This window comes from Cricetulus griseus, chromosome 4 (genome assembly GCF_003668045.3).
Source record: "Cricetulus griseus strain 17A/GY chromosome 4, alternate assembly CriGri-PICRH-1.0, whole genome shotgun sequence".
NCBI lineage: Eukaryota > Metazoa > Chordata > Mammalia > Rodentia > Cricetidae > Cricetulus > Cricetulus griseus.
The window spans coordinates 83,248,149-83,266,863 of record NC_048597.1 but is presented as its reverse complement, the minus strand read 5'-3'; the positions used below and the strand labels follow the sequence as shown (position 1 = coordinate 83,266,863).

The following is an 18,715-nucleotide window of genomic DNA, read 5'->3' as shown; positions in this document are numbered from 1 at the left end:
TTCTGAAACTAGCTTTGTAGACCAGGCTGGCCTTGAACTCACAGAGATTTGCCTGCCTCTGCCTTCCAAGTGCTGGGATTAAAGGTGTGGACCACTACTGTCTAATCAAATATGATCTTTGCATTTGGGGAAGAAACAGTTTGAGTTTGGAATTTTGTGTGTGTATGAGAGAGAAAGAGAGACAGAGACAGAGAGACCGAGAGAGAGAGAGAGAGACAGAGACAGAGACACAGAGAGACACACAGAGAGAAATACACAGAAAGAGACAGACAGAGACAGAGACAGAGTCTTATGTTGCCCAGGCTGACCTCCAATTTAATATGTAACCAAGTGCTAGGACTATAAGGATACATTCTGAAGACGGGCTTGGGGCTGTTTTGGATTTTCCAGATGGTCATTCCACTATGTCATCTAGGTTGGTCTTAAGCTCCCATAGCTCAGACCATGGAACCTAGCAAGAAGCAGTTTTCTAAATGGTTCTTTGAACAAGTGTGTTGACTGTGTTTTATCACCAGAGAGTATCTGTGCTCCATTGAGAACCTCCCCGCTTCCCCATACCATCTTCACAATTTAAACTGTGCCTGTCTTGTCTTCACTCTCTAATGATACTAAGAAATCAGTGTGGCAGGATTCCCTGACAATGAAATATGCATCCGATGTTGGAGATTGCCATCAAAAGAGAAAGAAAAGGAAAGAGGGAGGAAGGGAGGGAGGGAAGAAGGGAGGGAGGGAGGGAAGAAAGGAGGGAGGGAGGGAAGAAAGGAGGGAGGGAGGGAGGGAGGGAGGGAGGGAGAACAATATCTGTAGATTGACATCTGTAGATAGCTGACTCAAAATACCTCCTAAGTATTGTTTTGTTTTGAGAGAGCTGGCCTGGAATTCACTATGTAGACCAGGCTGGCCTCAAATGCACAAATATCCACCCACCTGTCTCTGTTTTCAAGTGCTGGGAATAAAGGCATGGGCCACCACGCCTGGCTCTGGATGAAGTTTTGATTTGACAAAAAAAAAAAAAAAAAAAAAAAAAAAAGCATAAATAATATGAGGAGTGCTGCAAACTTGCAAACTTTTATTCTTAAAAATTAATTAGCAGCTGGGCATTGGTGGCACATGCCTTTAATCCCAGCACTCAGGAGGCAGAGGCAGGCAGATCTCTGTGAGTTCAAGGCCAGCCTGGTCTACAGAGCGACTTCCAGGACAACCTCCAAAGCAATTCAGAGAAACCAACCCTGTATTGAAAAAAACCAAATCAAATAAATAAATAAATAAATACAATAACAATAACAATAATAATTAGCATACAAAGTAAAATACTGCTTTTTATTGTTTCTCCTCTCCTCTTTTGGGCTTTTTAGGAGGGTTTTTTCAGGTGGTATCCCAAGCTGCCTCGAGTCCACCTGTCTCGGCCTCCTTAGTCCTGGGATTTCAGGCATATGTGCTACCACACCCACGCTCACGAGTTCCAAACGGGTCTTGCAGATAATGGGAGGACACATTTGGCTTAGCATACTCCATAGTTTGATCCTGCTGCTCTGCCCCACCCTTCGTTCACTTAGACAAGCTGATGACCCTCCAGTGAAGGGATTTACCCAAGCAGAGTGTTTGGAGTCTGAGTTATCTTTGGTAGTGGTGTAGTTGATTGTTTTTTTGTTTTTTTTTGTTTTGTTTTTTGTTTTTTTCTGAGACAAAGAATCTCACAGACAAGGTTGTCCTTGAGTCCCTCCTATCTCAGTTTTCCAAGTGCTGGGATCACCATGTCCATCTGTCTCTATTGATCTTCAGACTTGCCCTCACTGTGGCTTCTATGGAGGCTTTAGCCATAGTTACAAGGTCAGAAGTTTTTCATCCTTTAAGGGACGCGGAGTGTGAGCTCTGCGCCTGCGTGGTGTGGTTAGTTTTTCCAGTGGCTGTCTCCTCCGTGGCCATGAACTAATGAACACTGTTGTGTCGTTAACTTGACTCATACCATTCTGTTCTTTAGGTACTAACACATGTGAAGGAAATATAAAAATAATATAAAGTACACACACAATGTTCTTTTGTGGCTAGAGGAATTGCATAAGATCCTAAAAGAGGAACTATTGGTATTTTGGGGGGAGTTGTTAAACAGTAAAAAAAAAAAAAAAAAAAAAATGTTTTCACTACTGTCATTATTAGTTGATTGGAAGCCAAGAGTCCTCCATAAAATTATTTACAGTTTACACTGCAGAAGGAGATATTGCCATTCTTCCTCTCCAATACCGTGTTTTAATTATAGGATACCCACCAAATTCAGTCTTCAAAATCCTCTGTGATCAGAGTCAGGTTTCCTAATGCTGTTCTACTCTTGGAGGAAATGCAGATAGACATCTCAGGACTCACAATGCAAATAGGAAGCATGCTGGTGGCGATGGCTCTGCAATTGAAGTTCCTCTTTCTGAACATCAAATGAATCCCACAGGGTCTGCTTTAGGTGGGCACTTTGCAGAAATGGAGATACAGAGTCAGGGTTTGGAGTCAGTCCTGGATGTAAGGCTTCCCTGCCTCCCCACCCCCCACCCCCACTTCTTCTGAGTGCTTCTGAGAAAGGTCTATTTCTAGGACCCGTGTTAAATGCTGAACAGGGCTGTGGTATGCCTCAGTGTTACAGCCCAGCATTTGTGAGGACCTAGCTCTGTCCTGAGCACCTTCCCAGACACCATACAGCAACCTCCAAAATGGACCGGTACTGCTCTCACCAGGCTAATGCTATGGTGCCGACAGTCACAGAGCTGCAACTGATGCAATTTTAGAAGCATCTACAGAAGCATAGCCTCTAACCCGGACAGAAAAAGAGGCCAAGCTTCCAAGAGGAGAGCATTCCAACCGTGGCTGGGAAGGTGTGTGATCAGTGACAGGAAAGCAGAGGGTGAGGACACTCCCAGCAAGTGGGCTAGCAAGGAACAAGGTTCATAGGTAACAAACCTGAGCAAGACCACAATTCAGGTCTCTGTCCTTGGGACTCAGACTATAAGGTCTCTAGGATTACAGTGGCTATGCTTTATAAAGTTATAACTCAGAAAATTGATTTCTTTTTGTTTTTTGAAACAGAGTTTCTCTGTAGCTTTGGAACCTATCCTGGAACTCTCTCTGTAGATCAGTCTGACCTCAAACTCACAGAGATCTGACTGCCTGTATCTCCCTAGTGCCTGGCTTAGGAAATTGATTTTTTAATACTTAGTGTGTATGTGTCTGTGTGCATGCATTCGATTGTGTGTGGGAGTCAAGGCTCATGTATGAAGGTCAGAGGACAACTTGAGGGAGTTGGTTGTCTCTGTTGTAATTTTAAAAAGCAGCACTCCATGGGCTGGAGAGATGGCTCAGCGGTTAAGAGCACTGACTGTTCTTCCAGAGGTCCCTAGTTCAATTCCCAGCAACCACATGGTGACTCAAAACCACCTTGAATGAGATCTGGTGTCCTCTGGTGGACTTTAAACATAATAAATAAATAAAAATCTTTAAAAAAAATAGACGTTTAAAAAAAAAAAAAGCAGCACTCCAGAGAAAGACTCCATGTGACAGAGTTTGGGTGGAGGGGTTTATTGAGGGAAAGTGAATGGGAAAAGAAGGGAGGGGAGGGGGAGACTGGCCTCTGGGGACTAGAGTGGCAGAATAGGAGAGACAGAGAGAGAAAGAGAGAGACAAGAGACAGGCAGAGAGAAAGAGAGATGGGAAGTGGGAGGTGGGCGGGGCCCTTTAAAAGGGAGCACAGTGAGTGTGCACAGGTGATGCTCTTATGGCTACAGCTGAGGGCATATCCTGTGAGAACCCAAAGGACAGGTCAGTACAGATGCAGGAATACTAACAGTCTCATTTCACCATGTAGGTCCCAGGGATCAAAACTCAGGTTCTCACGATTGATGGCAAGTGCCTGCAGAGCCATCTTGATGGCCTGGAGCTTGGCCTTTATCACAGAGCCCTCGAACCTCTGATTCCAGGAGATTCATTACACTGTTTCTTTCCTCTCCCAGTCTCTTTCCCTCTCCTCTCTCTCCCTCCCCTTCCTTCTCTGTCTTTCTCTCTGTCATCCAACTTTGTTATTTTATTTATTTAATCATTTTTCTTGGGGTTTTGAGACGGGGTTTATCTGTGTAGCTTTGGAGGCTGTCCTGGCACTCGCTCTGTAGACCAGGCTGACCTTGGACTCACAGAGATCTGCCTGCCTCTGCCTCCCAAGTGCTGGGATTAAGGGTGTGCGCCACCACTGCCCAGCTATTTATTGACTTTTAAGAGAAAGTGTCCATAACTTTCACTGGTTTTCAAAGGGACCTGTGAGGGAGTCCAAAGAAAGGAAGAGCCAGTGCTGTGAGTTGTGGAGGGTTTCCAGTGGAGGATGTGTGGTGTTTATGTGGAGGATGGAGTGGGTCGGCTGAACTGTTGCACAGTGGCCAGAGAGGAAGCTGCAGGTAGTGGTCCAGGCCAGAAACAGCCAAGACTTTAACCGTGACAACGGTAACCCAGAGGGTGAACTGAGGGAAGATTTGAGAATAATCAAGAAGGCAAAAATGTTAGGGTTTGGCTACTGCTTGGATGGGAAATGAGGGCGGGGAAAGGACTCAAAGCTATCTCCTGGAGCTAGGGGAATGGCCACACCTGCAGCCCCAACAATGTGGGATGCTGAGGCAGGAGGATCCTTTGATAGTAAGAGTTCACAGCAAAGATGCTCTGATCTCCAAGATGTCCAGCTTTGGTGAGAGTGTGGGTGTTGACACTAACTGAAGACACAGAGAGAGAACAGAGGCAGCAGGAGGCGGGAGGGAAAGGTGGCTGCAATTCCTGGTGGGCCATCCAGATCTATAGCTACATATTCAGAGGTGTGAGACACACAGAGGTAAAAGTTTGGAGTCCACAAGTAAATAGGTGGTGGTTAAAATCATGACAGTTTTCAGGGAAAGTGCACAGAGAATGAATAGGAAAAAAAAAAAAGAGGGGGGGAGCTTAACCTGTCGCCCTCATTTGTCAGGTGGTGAAATGAAGCTCAGAGAGGTTAACTTTGTTCAAATTCAGTGTTATCCAAACTAAACTCCCAGAGGGGAACTTGAACTCAAGTCTCTAGTTCTCACCTGGATCTATTTGCCTCAAAGATGTCACTTGGAAAGGAGGCATTAGCGCTAGAGCGATAGCTCATCTGTTAAGAGCACTGCTGTTCTTCCAGAGGACCAAGTTCTGTTCCCCACACCCTCATGGCAGCTCACAACCATCTGTGACTCCAGTCCCAGGGGATCTGACGCCCTCTTTCGGCCTCTGAAGGTATCAGGCATACATGTGGTATAGTCAGGCAAACACTGACACATACAACAATTTAAAAATTTTTCTTGGTATTGTTTTTTAAAAAAGAAAGAAAAGATAGGAAGAATGAGAAAATTATGTACCTAGGCATTCTATCAAATCTAAATCCATTGTTCTGTCATTGGAGAGTAGATATTTACTTTGTATTTTGAGTTTGTTGAGACACAGCCTCACTATGTAGCTCTGAAATCTCGCAGACCAGCCTTGCCTGAGAGTTGAGGCGCTCCTCTGGCCCCTGCATCCTGAAGACTATAAGCTCAGGAGGGCTTTCACCAATGCACTACCACACTTGGGTTTGCTTAGTTGTGCTTTTTTTTTTTGTGAAGCAAAGTTGTGTTTTTTTAAGAAAAGATTTTAATATAGACTTAAGCATGAGCCCTTAGGGATGGGGGTGGGGGTGTGAACACACAAGAGGAAGTGTGGGCTTCTCAAGGGAGAGTTGCCTAGACGGTTCTTGTATTAGCCTAAACTTTGATTTTAGATTAATGTCATCTCTTTCAAAGTACCCTCGCCAGTGCCATTCTTTGTAGCAGGCTTTTTCTTTTGGGCCACCAACCAGCTCCCAAATCCCAATTACACGCAGAGAACTAACTATTGTTTTTGAGTGCTCACCCTTAGCTTAGCTCCTTTCTTGCTAGCTCTTTTTTTTTTTTTTTTTTTTTTTTTTTTTTGCCCCGAGACAGGATTTCTCTGTGTTGCTTTGGAGACTATCCTGGAACTCACTCTGTAGACCAGGCTGGCCTCAAACTCACAGAGATCCTCCTGGCTCTGCCTCCGGAGTTCTGGGATTAAAGGCATGTGCCATCAACGTCCGGCTCTTGCTGGCTCTTTTAACTTTACCTGTTTCTCTTCATCTACGTTTTGCACTTTTTTTTTTTTAATCTTCTTTTTCTGTATGTTCTACTCCATCTAGCTGACTGGCGGCTGTCTGACTGGCTGGCCCTGGGAGACTGCCTCTCCTCCTCATTCTCTCCTTTCTTCTTCTCTCATTCTCTTGTTCTTAGATTTTAACTCTTACTTATCCACTCCACCTGCCAGCCCTGCTATCCTTTCTCTGTCTAGCTATTGACCATTTAGCTTTTTTATTAGACCAATCAGGTACTTTAGGCAGACAAGATGAAATAGCAACATATCTTTTCATAATTCAACAAATGCCGCAGAAACAAATGTAACACATCTTGACATAGTTAAAGTAATATTCCATGGCATAAAAAGTAACAGCTTTCTATAGCTAAATATCCCACAATTCTTTTTCTTTCAAAGCATATAATTTTTTGAGCTTCCCCACTTTTTTTAGGTTAGTTATTTATTATATATACAATGTTCTGTCTGCATGTATGCCTGCAGGCCAGAAGAGGGCACCAGATCTCATTATAGATGGCTGTGAGCCACCATGTGGTTGCTGGGAATTGCACTTAGGACCTCTGGAGCTATTATCTCTCCAGCCCCTACCTCCCCACCTTTTTTAATTCCAAAGCTTCCTCAGGGCTTCACATGGATTTGCAACCACAATCCGAGAATTTCCACCAAGACTTTGGAATAGATTCTTGGAAAATAGATTCTTGGAGTTGATGATGTCAATTATGCATCAGCCTTTTGAAGGCAGATGTGTTGAGTCATATTTCTATAGTAACTTCACCTTTTTTTTAAAAAGATTTTATTTATTTACTATGTATACAACATTCTGCTTCCATGTATATCTGCACACCAGAAGAGGGCACCAGATCTCATAATGGATAGTTGTGAACCACCATGTGGTTGCTGGGAATTGAACTCAGGACCTCTGAAAGAGCAGGCAGTGCTCTTAACCTCTGAGCCATCACTCCAGCCCCCCGTAACTTCACCTTTTAAAATGTCTGTTTCCTGCCAGGTGTGGTGGTGCACCCCTTTAATCCCAGCACTCTGGAGGTAAAGGCAGGCGGATCTCTGTGAGATTGAGGCCAGTTTGGTCTACAAAGTGAGTTCTAGAACAGCCAGAGCTATTACACAGAGAAACCCTGTCTTGAAACACCAAACCAAACCAAACCAAACCAAACCAAACAAACAAAAAGCCCGTTTCCCAGAGTGTATTAGAAACAGTCACAGAACTATCATCACTATCCATATGCAGGGCATTTCCATATCCACCCCCAGTTCCCTCATGACCAGTGTCATCAACCCCCAGTCTCCACACCTAACCCCTGGCAACCAGTAATATCTTCTCTGCTCTTTGTTTCCCCCTTTTCAAAAGATCATGTGTGGAATTGTATATGTGGTCTTTTGAGTTTGTTTAACCACATAGAATAATGTTTTCGGCTTTTTGTTGTTATTTTGTTTACATCAGGATGGCTTAGAACCTACAAGATTCACCTGTCTCTGCCTCCTGAGTGCTAGAATTAAAGGTGTACATCACCATGGCTAGCCTGCCATAAATTTTTCAAGGCTTCCTCATGCTGTTATATGCCAGTATTTTTTTTTCCTTTTAATTGCTGAGTAGTATTCTAATGTGTGGATGTCATAGTTTATCCATTAAGCTGATTTTTTTCTGTCCATTAATTCTCTTTTTTTGTTGATTATGAATGATTTCATAAGTGTTCAAGTACAGGTGACTCATGTGAGGAAAGTGTTAATTTCTCCTGCGTAAATCCATGGTGTTGTGTGGATAGATTTTATGCTGTATATAAATGCTCAACTGGTATCTTTGGGGGGAGGGGGGAGACAGGGTTTCTCTGTGTAGCCCTGGCTGTCCTGGAACTCGCTCTAGACAAGGCTGACCTTGAACTCACAGAGAGCCTCCTGCCTCTGCCTCTGCCTGCCGTGCTGGGATTAAAGGTGTGCCACCACTGCCTGGCTCAACTGTTGTCTTAACCAAGTTGTGTTGACAAGTGATTATGCCATGGGGACTGCAGTTGCTCAATGCCATTGTCAGCGCGCGCTGCAGTCAGTTTTCTGTTTTTGTCCCTGGTCCCCTTTCCAGTCTGCGTCATAGTCTGGTGTTTTGGCCCCCACACCATCCTACTAACGATGTAGCAACATGTTGTGGTTTGAGTTGTGTTTCCCTAGTAACTGATGATGAGAAGCAATTACCATTCACTTCATCATTACCTTACTCTTTGTTATTGGATTATTTTCTAATTATTGGGTTTTAGGAGTTATGTGTATGAAATGGATAAAGATTATTTGTTGGAGTAGTGTTGTGTAACAGTTTTCTCTGAAATTGAATCATTCCATCCTGCAGGGAAGCTCTTTAAGCAGGGTGATAAGTAACTCAAAAAAGCTTCAGGAAGTCCCTGAAACTGACCAGATTACACTAGGTCCCTACCAGAGTAAGCAATAAGAAGAGCTGCAGAGAAGACTCTTGAGATAACCATGATCAACTAGCTGCCTGCAAGAAACAAAAACGAGCAGAGCTCCCTGGAAGGTGTTAGACCAACTGAGTCCCTTGGAATGGGCACTCACCAACCCATTGAGCTGCTTGTGGGCTATGCAGTGTGCTGTTCTCCATGCTGGGGTGGACTTTGTTGATGCAGCTGTCTTTGAGTCATTTCTGCTCCTTTAGGTTAGCATCTTACCCATATTCATGCAAGTAACTCCAGTAAAACTCATTGGTTTAGCAAGCTAGACTTCTAGAGCATTTCTACTTTGATCTGTCGTGGGCTCCCTATCTAGGTTGAGTAGACATGTGTGTCCCTCCAGGAAAAGTTTGTCACACAAGAAGTGACCTGAAAATACCTTCATTCTGAGAGTTTGAATTCTTTGCACCCCTATGTAAAGGCCATGCCTCTATAACTCTAGTGATGGGGATGTAGAGACAGGTCGAGCCCAGTGGCTTGCTGGCTGGTCTAGCTGAAACAGAGAGACCCTGTCTCAGAAAATAAAGTGGAGAGTGATGGAGGAACATATCCAATGTCAATCTCTGGCCTCTATATGCACATGCATGGGGGTATACACTTGTGTGCATGAACACACACAAAAATAAAGAAGAAAGTCAGCTATTCCCAAAGGAGGCAGAAAAAGAAGACAAGGGAATTGGGAGCAAACAGGACAGACAGAATCAAAGGACAGGTTGATGGAGTCAAGCTTAATCACACCAATAGTCTCATGAACTTAAATAACACCAATGTCACAACAAAAAGGTTAATTTTGGTATGCACTGCTTTTATTGGGAAGTCCTTTATAATTGTTTTATTTAAAACATGAAAATGAAAATCAATGTTTTAAAAGGCAAAGTTGGTCAGATTCCATTAAGAAAAGAAGTTCAAACTCTGTGCCACACAAATGACGTCAGTCCTGTATATGAGGACATAATAGGCTAAAAGGAAAAGAGTGTGGCCATGTACACCCTTAATATCAGCACCAGGTAGCCAGACAGTGATGGCACATGCCTTTAGTGCCAGCACTGAGAAGGCAGAGGCAGGTGGATCTCTGTGAGTTCAAGGTCAGCCTGATCTACAGAGTGAGTTCCAGAACTATTGGAGCTATATAATGAGACCCTGTCTCAAAATTAGTTAACTAATTAATTAAACAAAGGGAAAGTTTTATGCTAACACTAATCCAAACAGCTAGTGGGTTTTTTTTTTTTAACAGCATCAAAATGTCTTTAGGGCTGAGTCATGTGCAATGCTGTGAGGCTTATTTCTTCAATTGAACATTCCTGTGTCTAGTAACAGAGCTGGGAAGTATGTGTAGGGATCTCTGGTTGAGCTGCAAAGAAAGGTGGGTAAACTCACAGAGTGCAGCACTCCTTCGGTAATTAGCAGTGTGAGGACAAAGAGGCCAATAAGGGAGAGAGAAGCCTTGGCTGCCTCTCAACCAAGATGATGGGATGGCAGCAGTCAAATGCTCCCCACTTCTGTCTCCCCCGAAGTACATGTAATGAATGTACTTACAGAGTATACTCTGAGCTATGAAACACAGTTTGACAAGCTCTGAAAGATTCCAGAAATACAAGATAGAGCTTTTGACTGACATGGTATTTTAGAAATTGCTAGCAGAAAAAAAAATTGGAAGGTCACCAACTTTGAGAAATCAAAGCAGTTTTGAAGGGTCCACGGATCAAGAAGAAACCAGAAAATCAATTGTATTTTGAATTGAATTATCAGTGAAAATGAGATGAATATAGTAATATGTGGGATGCCTCCAAGGCCATCATTCTAGCCCAAGTTGTGTGTATTTGTTTGTTTGTTTGTTTTGGTGTTAGGGATTGAACCAAGTGCATCACACATTTGAGGGAAGCCCTCTATTACTGAGTCATGCTCCCAGACCCAAATTTATAATGTTAGCTTATTATTAGACATTTACTTATTAATTATTAATTAGAGCTTTTTCTTTCTATGGTGTCATGATTGCTTGCTTGTTTTGAGACAGAGTCTCATGATAAGGTTCCAGTGCTGGGCTTGTAGGTGTGAGACACTTTAAAACAATAAAGATCTCAAATCAATGGCATCATATTCAACCATAAGAAACAAAAGGAAGCCAGGTATAGTGGTCTATGCCTTTGATCCCAGTACTCAGGAGACAGAGGTAGATTTTGAATTCAAGACCAGCCAGGTCTACATTGTATGCCCCAGGATAGCAGGACTATACAGAGACGACCCTGTCTCAAACAACAGTACACAATGACAACAACAAAACAGACAAGAAAAGAAGAAATAGAAGGAAAATATCAAATTAAGCTCTGTCTTAATTAAGGTTTCTATTGCTGTGAAGAGACACCATGACCATGCAACTCTTTTTTTTTTTTCTTTTTTTTTATGTATACAGTGACCTGCCTGCATGGATGTCTGCATGCCAGAAGAGGGCACCAGATCACATTATAGACGGTTGTGAGCCACCATGTGGTTGCTGGGAATTGCACTCAAGACCTCTGGAAGAGTAGCCAGTGTTCTTAACCGCTGAGCCATCTCTCCAGCCCCCATGGCAACTCTTATAAAGGAAAACATTTTAATGGGATGGCTTACAGTTCCAGAGGCTCAGTCCATTATCATCATGCTAGAATTTGGCAGCATGCAGTCAGACATGGTGCTGGAGAAGGAGCCAAGAGTTCTACATGTTAATCCACAGGCACCAGGAAGTGAACGGTCACACTAGGCATAGCTTGAACACAGGAGACCTCAAAGTTCACCCCCACAGTGACATGCTTCCTCTAACAAAGTCACAACTACTTCAACAAAGCCATACCTCTTAATAGTGCCATTCCCTATGAGCTTATGGGGCCAATTACATTAAAACCACTTACCAGGAGCTCTGTATGAGCAAAATAAACAAAGTAATCATGACCAGAGTTTTAAAAAATGAACAAGAAAAGCAAATCAAGGGCAGAAAATCAATGTAACAAAGATTGATAAAAGATCAGTTAAACTGATGAACCTCACTCAGTGAGACCACCAGATCAAAGATACAAATGCACAGTTGTTTAAAGAGTTATGTATTACGTACAACTTTCTAAAACTAAAAATAAAACCTTAAAACACTTGACTTGGTCAAAATATTTGAAGAGATATGCTATCACAGTGACAGAAATTAGAGAATGTTTTAAAGTAACTGAAAGGATACTAAACATTTTAATTCAACAAGGCAATTAAAGCCACAGTATGCCCCTGTATTGCTCACACCTATCACTCCAGCTCTTGAGAGCCTGAGGCAGAAGTCTGTGGCTAGCAAGGAGTACTGAGCAAAGCTCTGTCTCAATAATGAAAAAGGCGGAAGAAAAGCCACAGCGAGAGGACACACCTCCTACTCTATGAAGAGTGAAAGTCTTGCAGAAGATGATCCAGTGGATAAAAGTACTTGCCACAAAAGCTCAGCTACTCTGACTTGGGGCACGTGTACGCACGCGCACGCACACACACACACACACACACACACACACACACACACACACACACAAAGATAAAATTTAATAATAGAAAAACTGAAGGTCTCATTATAGCAGATATTGTTGAGAATGTGACACAGCTGGAATCCATGTGTATCAGAGTACACAGGAGTACCAGAGGATAGTACCTCTATGAAAAAGAAAACTTTGTAGGATAATAGAAAAGCTCACTATTAATATGAGTGTGTATGTCAGGGTGGTTGTGTAGTTTTTTTTTAAAATGTATTTATTATGTATATAGTCTTCTGCCTGCATACCAGCAGAGGGTACCAAATCTCATTCAAGGTGGTTGTGAGCCACCATGTGGTTGCTGGGAATTGAACTCAGGATCTCTGGAAGTCAGTGCTCTTAACCACCGAGCCATCTCTCCGACCCGGTTGTGTAGTTTTATATGTATATATAACAAATATATGTAACAAATAAAATATACATTATATATTACATGATAAATGTATATTATATATAATAAATATATATACTCATTTCCAAAGTTACATGCTTTAATGTGTACAATCTAAGTAGATTAGACTATAGAGTCATGGTTGTTATTGTAGTTTGGATGGTTGGTTGATGTGCTATATAGACCAGGCTGGCCCCCAAACTCACAGAGAACCACTTATCTCTGCCTCCCTAGTGCTGGGATTAAAGACATGCATCTCCACACCTGGAAAAATCACATTTAAATCGAGAGTGGAGAGTGAAAACATTAGAGAGTGAGACAAGAAAGAATGTTAACATCCCTGAGACTCTGAGATTATAGGGTACAGAGATGGCTGGACATGTATATTTACCTCCTGCCTCTGTCAAGCCCATCACACAAATGCCAGTAAAAGAGATTTAGAATGACAGAAACCCATGCACTAGGCGTGATCTGGAGTCTACTCCTTGCTTAGGGCACTGTGTGAGCCACTGGGTCGGTGAGTAAGCTTGATTCTAGTGGTTGGTCCACAGAGCATGTTTTCGTCAAAATGCCACTATGCCCACTGAGACATTTGCATTTACTTCATCAAGAAGGTTAAGTAAAACTCAACACACACACACACACACACACACACACACACACACACACACACATCATGAAACACGTTACTTTGTATGCCAGCTCAAAATTAATTAAAAATAAATAAATGAATACCTCAATAATGCTCTAAATATTTCTAAACTTGAGAGGCTGAGGCTGAGGTGTACCTCACTGGAAAGTACTTACCACTAGAGTAGTCACCTACCATGCATTTTCTGAGGTCACTGATGAGATCTCCAACACTAGAGAGACAAAGGAGCAGAGACAGTGAGCAACAGAGAGAGCCAGAGAAAGTGCTCTCCACTGCAGGACCCCTGAGGTAATGACATCAGTTTTTCAATGTCTCCACCTCATTTCAAAAGCTTAACAGGGCGTGTGGCCAGTGACCGCCATGCTGGACAGCACAGATGGAGAACGTCCCCATCACTGCAGATGGTACTGTGGGATGCTGCCCCCAGTGGCTGCTTTCCCTCATCTAGAATAGACTGGCTTTCATGAAACTTCACTTCCCATATTCTTTTCTGTTGGTCCCTTTTCCCTGATTGCATTTCGTTTCTTTGTTCTGTGGCAAGCCAAACACTTCTTTTCTTTCCGAGGTGTGTGTGTATACTAATGTCATTATTTTTGTTTTGTTTTACAGTCGTTTTGTCCGTAACAATTCTTGAGACCATTACAAACCAAGATCTGCCTGTGATCAAGTGTGTCTTAATCAGTCATAAGAACAATGGCTCATCAGCTGGAAAGTCATCCTCATATATCATGGTAAAGTAATAGGAGCATATGGCTCCCTCTGTTTTGCTCTAGAGACTATGCTTTGTAGGCTATTGGAACCTGTCATGACTCAGTGGGCACTGCTATCCCTTTAGCGTACTAGGCACTCTTATCGGGTACAGCCGCATCTATACTGCCAGCTCTTGCCGCCAGTGGCATCAAGAACGATATTCTGGGGGTGTGGATTGGATTTCCAGCACTGAGGGTTAGTGTGTTTCCCTCACACGTGCACCTGGGAAGATCCATGAGGGTATGGATTTGAAAGGGCATGTATACCTAGTGTGGAGAAGTGGTGAGCATCTCTCTCTCTTTCCGTCTCCCTCCTCACGTGTGTGTGTGTGTGTGTGTGTGTGTGTGTGTGTGTGTGTGTGTGTGTGTGTGTGTACAGGCATGCTGTTGTGATGGCCAGAAGCAACCAGAGCAAATTGGTTCTCTTGCTTTGCAGCAGGTACCTTTGCCCACTGAGCCATTACACTGTCTGCATTTCCCTTTTCTTTTCTAAAGATTTATTTATTTTTATTTGATATGTATGAATGCTTTGCCTGAATGTATGTGTGTATACCGTGTGCTTCCCGGTGCACACCAAGATCAGAAGAGGGCATCAGACCCCTGGAACTGGAGTTACAGACAGTTATGAGCTACCATGTGGGTGCTGGGAATCCATCCTAGGTCCTCTGCAAGAGCAGTCAGTGCTTTTTTTTTACCACTGGGCCCCTCTCCAGCTCATTCCACTCTCTTTAAAAGTTTGTTATGATTTGCTTTTTGTGTATGAGTGTTTTGTTTGCATGTATGTCTGTGAACCATATGCATGCTTGGTACCCGCAGAGGCCAGAAGAGGATATTGAATTCCCTGTGACTTGAATTCCAGAAGGCTGTGAGACACCATGTCTTTGCTGGGAAACAGACCTGGCCTCTGGAAGAGCAGCCAGTTTTCTTAACCACTGAGGCAACTCTCAGCCCCTTTGTTTGATACTAGTACTCTAACATGCTTATCTCCACCTGTCTACTTCTTAAAATATATGTTTAGTGAAAGCACTCAAATGGAGGAAGCTTACATGACAGAGAACTGAAAACATTAGACATTTCTATGCATCAAATAAGACTGTATCAGCTAACTCTATACACATTTCCAGTTTAGGATTCACTAACTGTTTTCTTTCATGGAAATAGAAAAATGTATGTTATGGATTGACCTCCTCTAACTATCAGAGACTAGAAATAATATTAACTTAAAATAATAGTATGAAATGGGTTTCAATAGCAGCATTATATATATATATATATATATATATATACACATGTATATATATAATAGGCATATTATGTATACACTACACACACACACACACCTCAATCTAAACACATTTTTTTCTTTCCTTTCTTTCTTTTTTTGGTTTTTCAAGACAGAGCTGTCCTGGAACTCGATTTGTAGATCAATCTCGCCTTGACCTCACAGTATGTGCTCTGCTGGTAGAAGCATTACTGGTTTTAATTTCTAAATAGGTATTAGCATTGTAACAAATTGGCATCTTAATAATGAAGGCATTTTAATATATAATAGTATGGAGACCAGATGAAGTCCTGAGTGAATGTGTATTATTGGCTTGAGTTCTACAGTGTCAGGGAACCCAGTGCCCCAGACTCATGGGAATGGTAAGTCCTTCCCCAGGTCAGACTTGGGAATGGCAAGGTCTGAGTAAGGATGTTGACAGTTTCTGTAGAAAGTACCAACCACAGCTTCTTCATCCTGGGTGACTGCAGCCTGAGACTACTCCCCTACACAGATCACACACACACCCCTAAATTAGCTCATCTGCCTCCTTGTTAAGTTGTATATAATAAACACACTGGGTCTCCATCACAGTGCACATCCCAGCCGAGCCCAACTTTTTTGCAGTTGTGTCTGTCATCATTTCCTGATTGCTTCAGGTCAGGTCAGGTCAGGTCCAAAGTTTGTAGGTCACAGCATAGTAGCGTTTCAGTGTGGATACAAAATAGTATTATGTGGCATCCGATTTCAACTTTTAGTGTCTTTCCAACCTAAAATAGCTATTCACGTATATATGTTGTCTTTTTCTGTTACATGTATTATTTATTTGTGTGGAGGGGGTGGAGGGTGTACATGACAAAGCAGGGGTTTGAAGACAGCTGCGGAAGTGTGCTCATGTCTTCCAACATATGGACACTGGGGGGTCAAACTCAGGTCATGAGGCTGAGTGAGAAGTACCTTAAGCCTCTGAGCCATCTCCCAAGGCCCAAACACTGATTTTAAAACAAATAAACTGGGGGCTAGACAGATGGCTCAGAGGTTAAGAGAACTGATTGCTCTTCCAGAGGTCCTGAGTTCAATTCCTAGCAACCACATGGTGGCTCACAACCATCTGTAATGAGATCTGTTGCAACTCTCTCTTCTGGCCTGCAGGCTGAACCCTGTATACATAATAGAAAAAAATCTAAAAAAAACAAACTTTTACTTATTTATTGTATACATGGATTTCTGTGCATTTGTGTGCGGTTCATGCAGATGCCGCCACACACATGTGGACATCAGAAGACAACAGTTCTTACCGGCCATCATGTGGATCCCTGGGATCCCTGCCGGTCCTCAAGCTCAGTGGCAAATGCCTTTACCACTGAGCTATCTCATCAGCCCTTGTGTACTTACTTATAAACATCGATCTTTAAACTAAATGAATATCTATTGGCCTTGGTCCCTAATCAATCATGTATTATTATTCTAATATGATATTCTTAGACATTATTGAGGATCCTGAGATGTCTTAGGGTTTCTATTTCTGCGAAGAGACACCATGACCATGGCAACTCTTATCAAGGAAAACATTTAATTGGGGTGGCTTGCTTATAGTTCAGAGGTTCAGTCTATTATCATCATGCAAGGAAGCAAGGCAGTATGCAGGCATAGTGCTGGAGCTGAGAGTCCTTACATCTTGATCCAAAGGCAACAGGAAGTGAACTGAGACACTGGATGGTATCTTGAGCATAAATGAGGTCTCAAAGCCCACCTCCACAGTGGCACACTTCCTCCAACAAGGCGACACCTACTTTAACAAAGCCACATCTCCTATTAGTGCTACTCCCTTTGGTGGCTATTTTCTTTCAGACCACCACATGTGAAGACCAAGTAGCTCCTAAAATATTTTAACAAATAGCCATGCAATGTGAACTGCAGAAAACATGAGCTCTTGTTCCCAGGCTCTTGTAGTGTAACCTGTTCTACTGGGACATTATCTCAGTTTGCTGTCTGTCTCAGTGATAAAGACCAAGACCAAATGCAACTTGATGATGAAAGAGGTTTTTTTTGTTTTTTTGTCCTTGAGACATCTTTGTGGAGATCCCATAGTCCAGTGGAGTTTTGCATGGCCAAGCACTAGGTAGATGCCTGGCTTCTTCTATGTTTATTAATTGGAATTATGTCATGAGTAAGAGCTATGTCTTTTCCCCCATTTTATTTATTTATTTATTTATTTACTGAGTTATCTGTTTAGTTCATCACAGACTCATGACATTTAGTGTTTGTGTAGATCTTGAGCCCATTCAGGGTAACACTTAACAGTAGCACATGACTTGCCATCATTTGTATATTTCTCCCTCCAAGTTAATGCTGATAACTGTGGTTTCAATATAACAGTGAGGGTTCATTCCAGCCTACCCCTTTCCTTTTTGTACTTCTCTATGATTGTAAAAGACCTGGCTCATACCTGAGATATGCTTATTTATCTATTCCATCCTAGTTTGTAACAGGGTCTTAAAAAAAGTGCTGACCAGTACCCAGTGGGCACTAGCGGATCTGTGTACAGGAACTGTGCCCCAGTACCCAGTGGGCACTAGCGGATCTGTGTACAGGAACTGTGCCCCAGTACCCAGTGGGCACTAGCAGAGCTGTGTACAGTGACTTTTGTCTTTTGCTGTGTGGTATCCAATGTTTCTTGTGCAAAGTTATCTATTGTAGTAGTACTTTCTCACTGAGACCAGCAGCCCACAAATAATGACATGGAGACTTATTAATTATAAAAGCCTTACCTTAGGCTTCTTCCTAACTGGTTCTTATAACTTAAATTAACCCATATTTTTCAATCTAAGTTCTTCCATGAGGCTTGTTACCTCACTCTGTACTGCGCATCCTGCTTCCTCTGGGTCTCTCTCTGCCGGGAAGTCCCACCTATACTCTCCTGCCTAGCTATTGGCTGTTCAGCTTTTTACTACACCAATCACAGCATACATCTTCACACAGTGTACAAATATCCCATCATATTTCCCCCTTTTTGTCTAAATGAAAGGAAAGGTTTTAACTCTAATATAGTAAACCTATATATAGTGAGAACAATTCAAAGAAAATACTTTATTAACTATCCTATCTTAATGAGTCTAAAATTTTATACCTAAATCACTTTCTATCCTAACTTATATTGTCATCCTAAAAATATCTTTTTAGACCTTAAAACATTTCTTAGATGAACAATTTAAGCTTTTATGTCCCTCAGCCTTATAAACTTTGCATCTCTTTTGTAAGTTTCTTTTTTGATAATAACAAAGAAAACGGTGTAACTCTCTAGTCTTCAACTCCCATCAGAGAACCGAAAGGATAAAATATTGCTTAGGTACACCAAAGGTGTAGAGTCATCTGTTGTTCTTTGTTCTTTTGCTTAAATTAAAGTCGTGCTCTATGGAACATGAACCGGGAGATACATTAACCATGGAGTTTATTAAAAGGTGGGGAAAGCAAGAGAGCAAGCAAAGAG

At 42.3% G+C, this 18,715-nt stretch overlaps 1 protein-coding gene across 1 annotated transcript in view; it reads left to right on the top strand.

Annotated features, from left to right (window-relative positions):
* Positions 1-18,715, top strand: part of Flt3 (fms related receptor tyrosine kinase 3) — an 85,301-nt gene that overhangs the window by 10,427 nt on the left and 56,159 nt on the right. Inside the window, exon 2 of the mRNA XM_035444153.1 lies at positions 13,825-13,946. Within this exon, the coding sequence (XP_035300044.1) occupies positions 13,825-13,946 (122 nt within the window). The remainder of the gene's footprint in view (positions 1-13,824; positions 13,947-18,715) is intronic.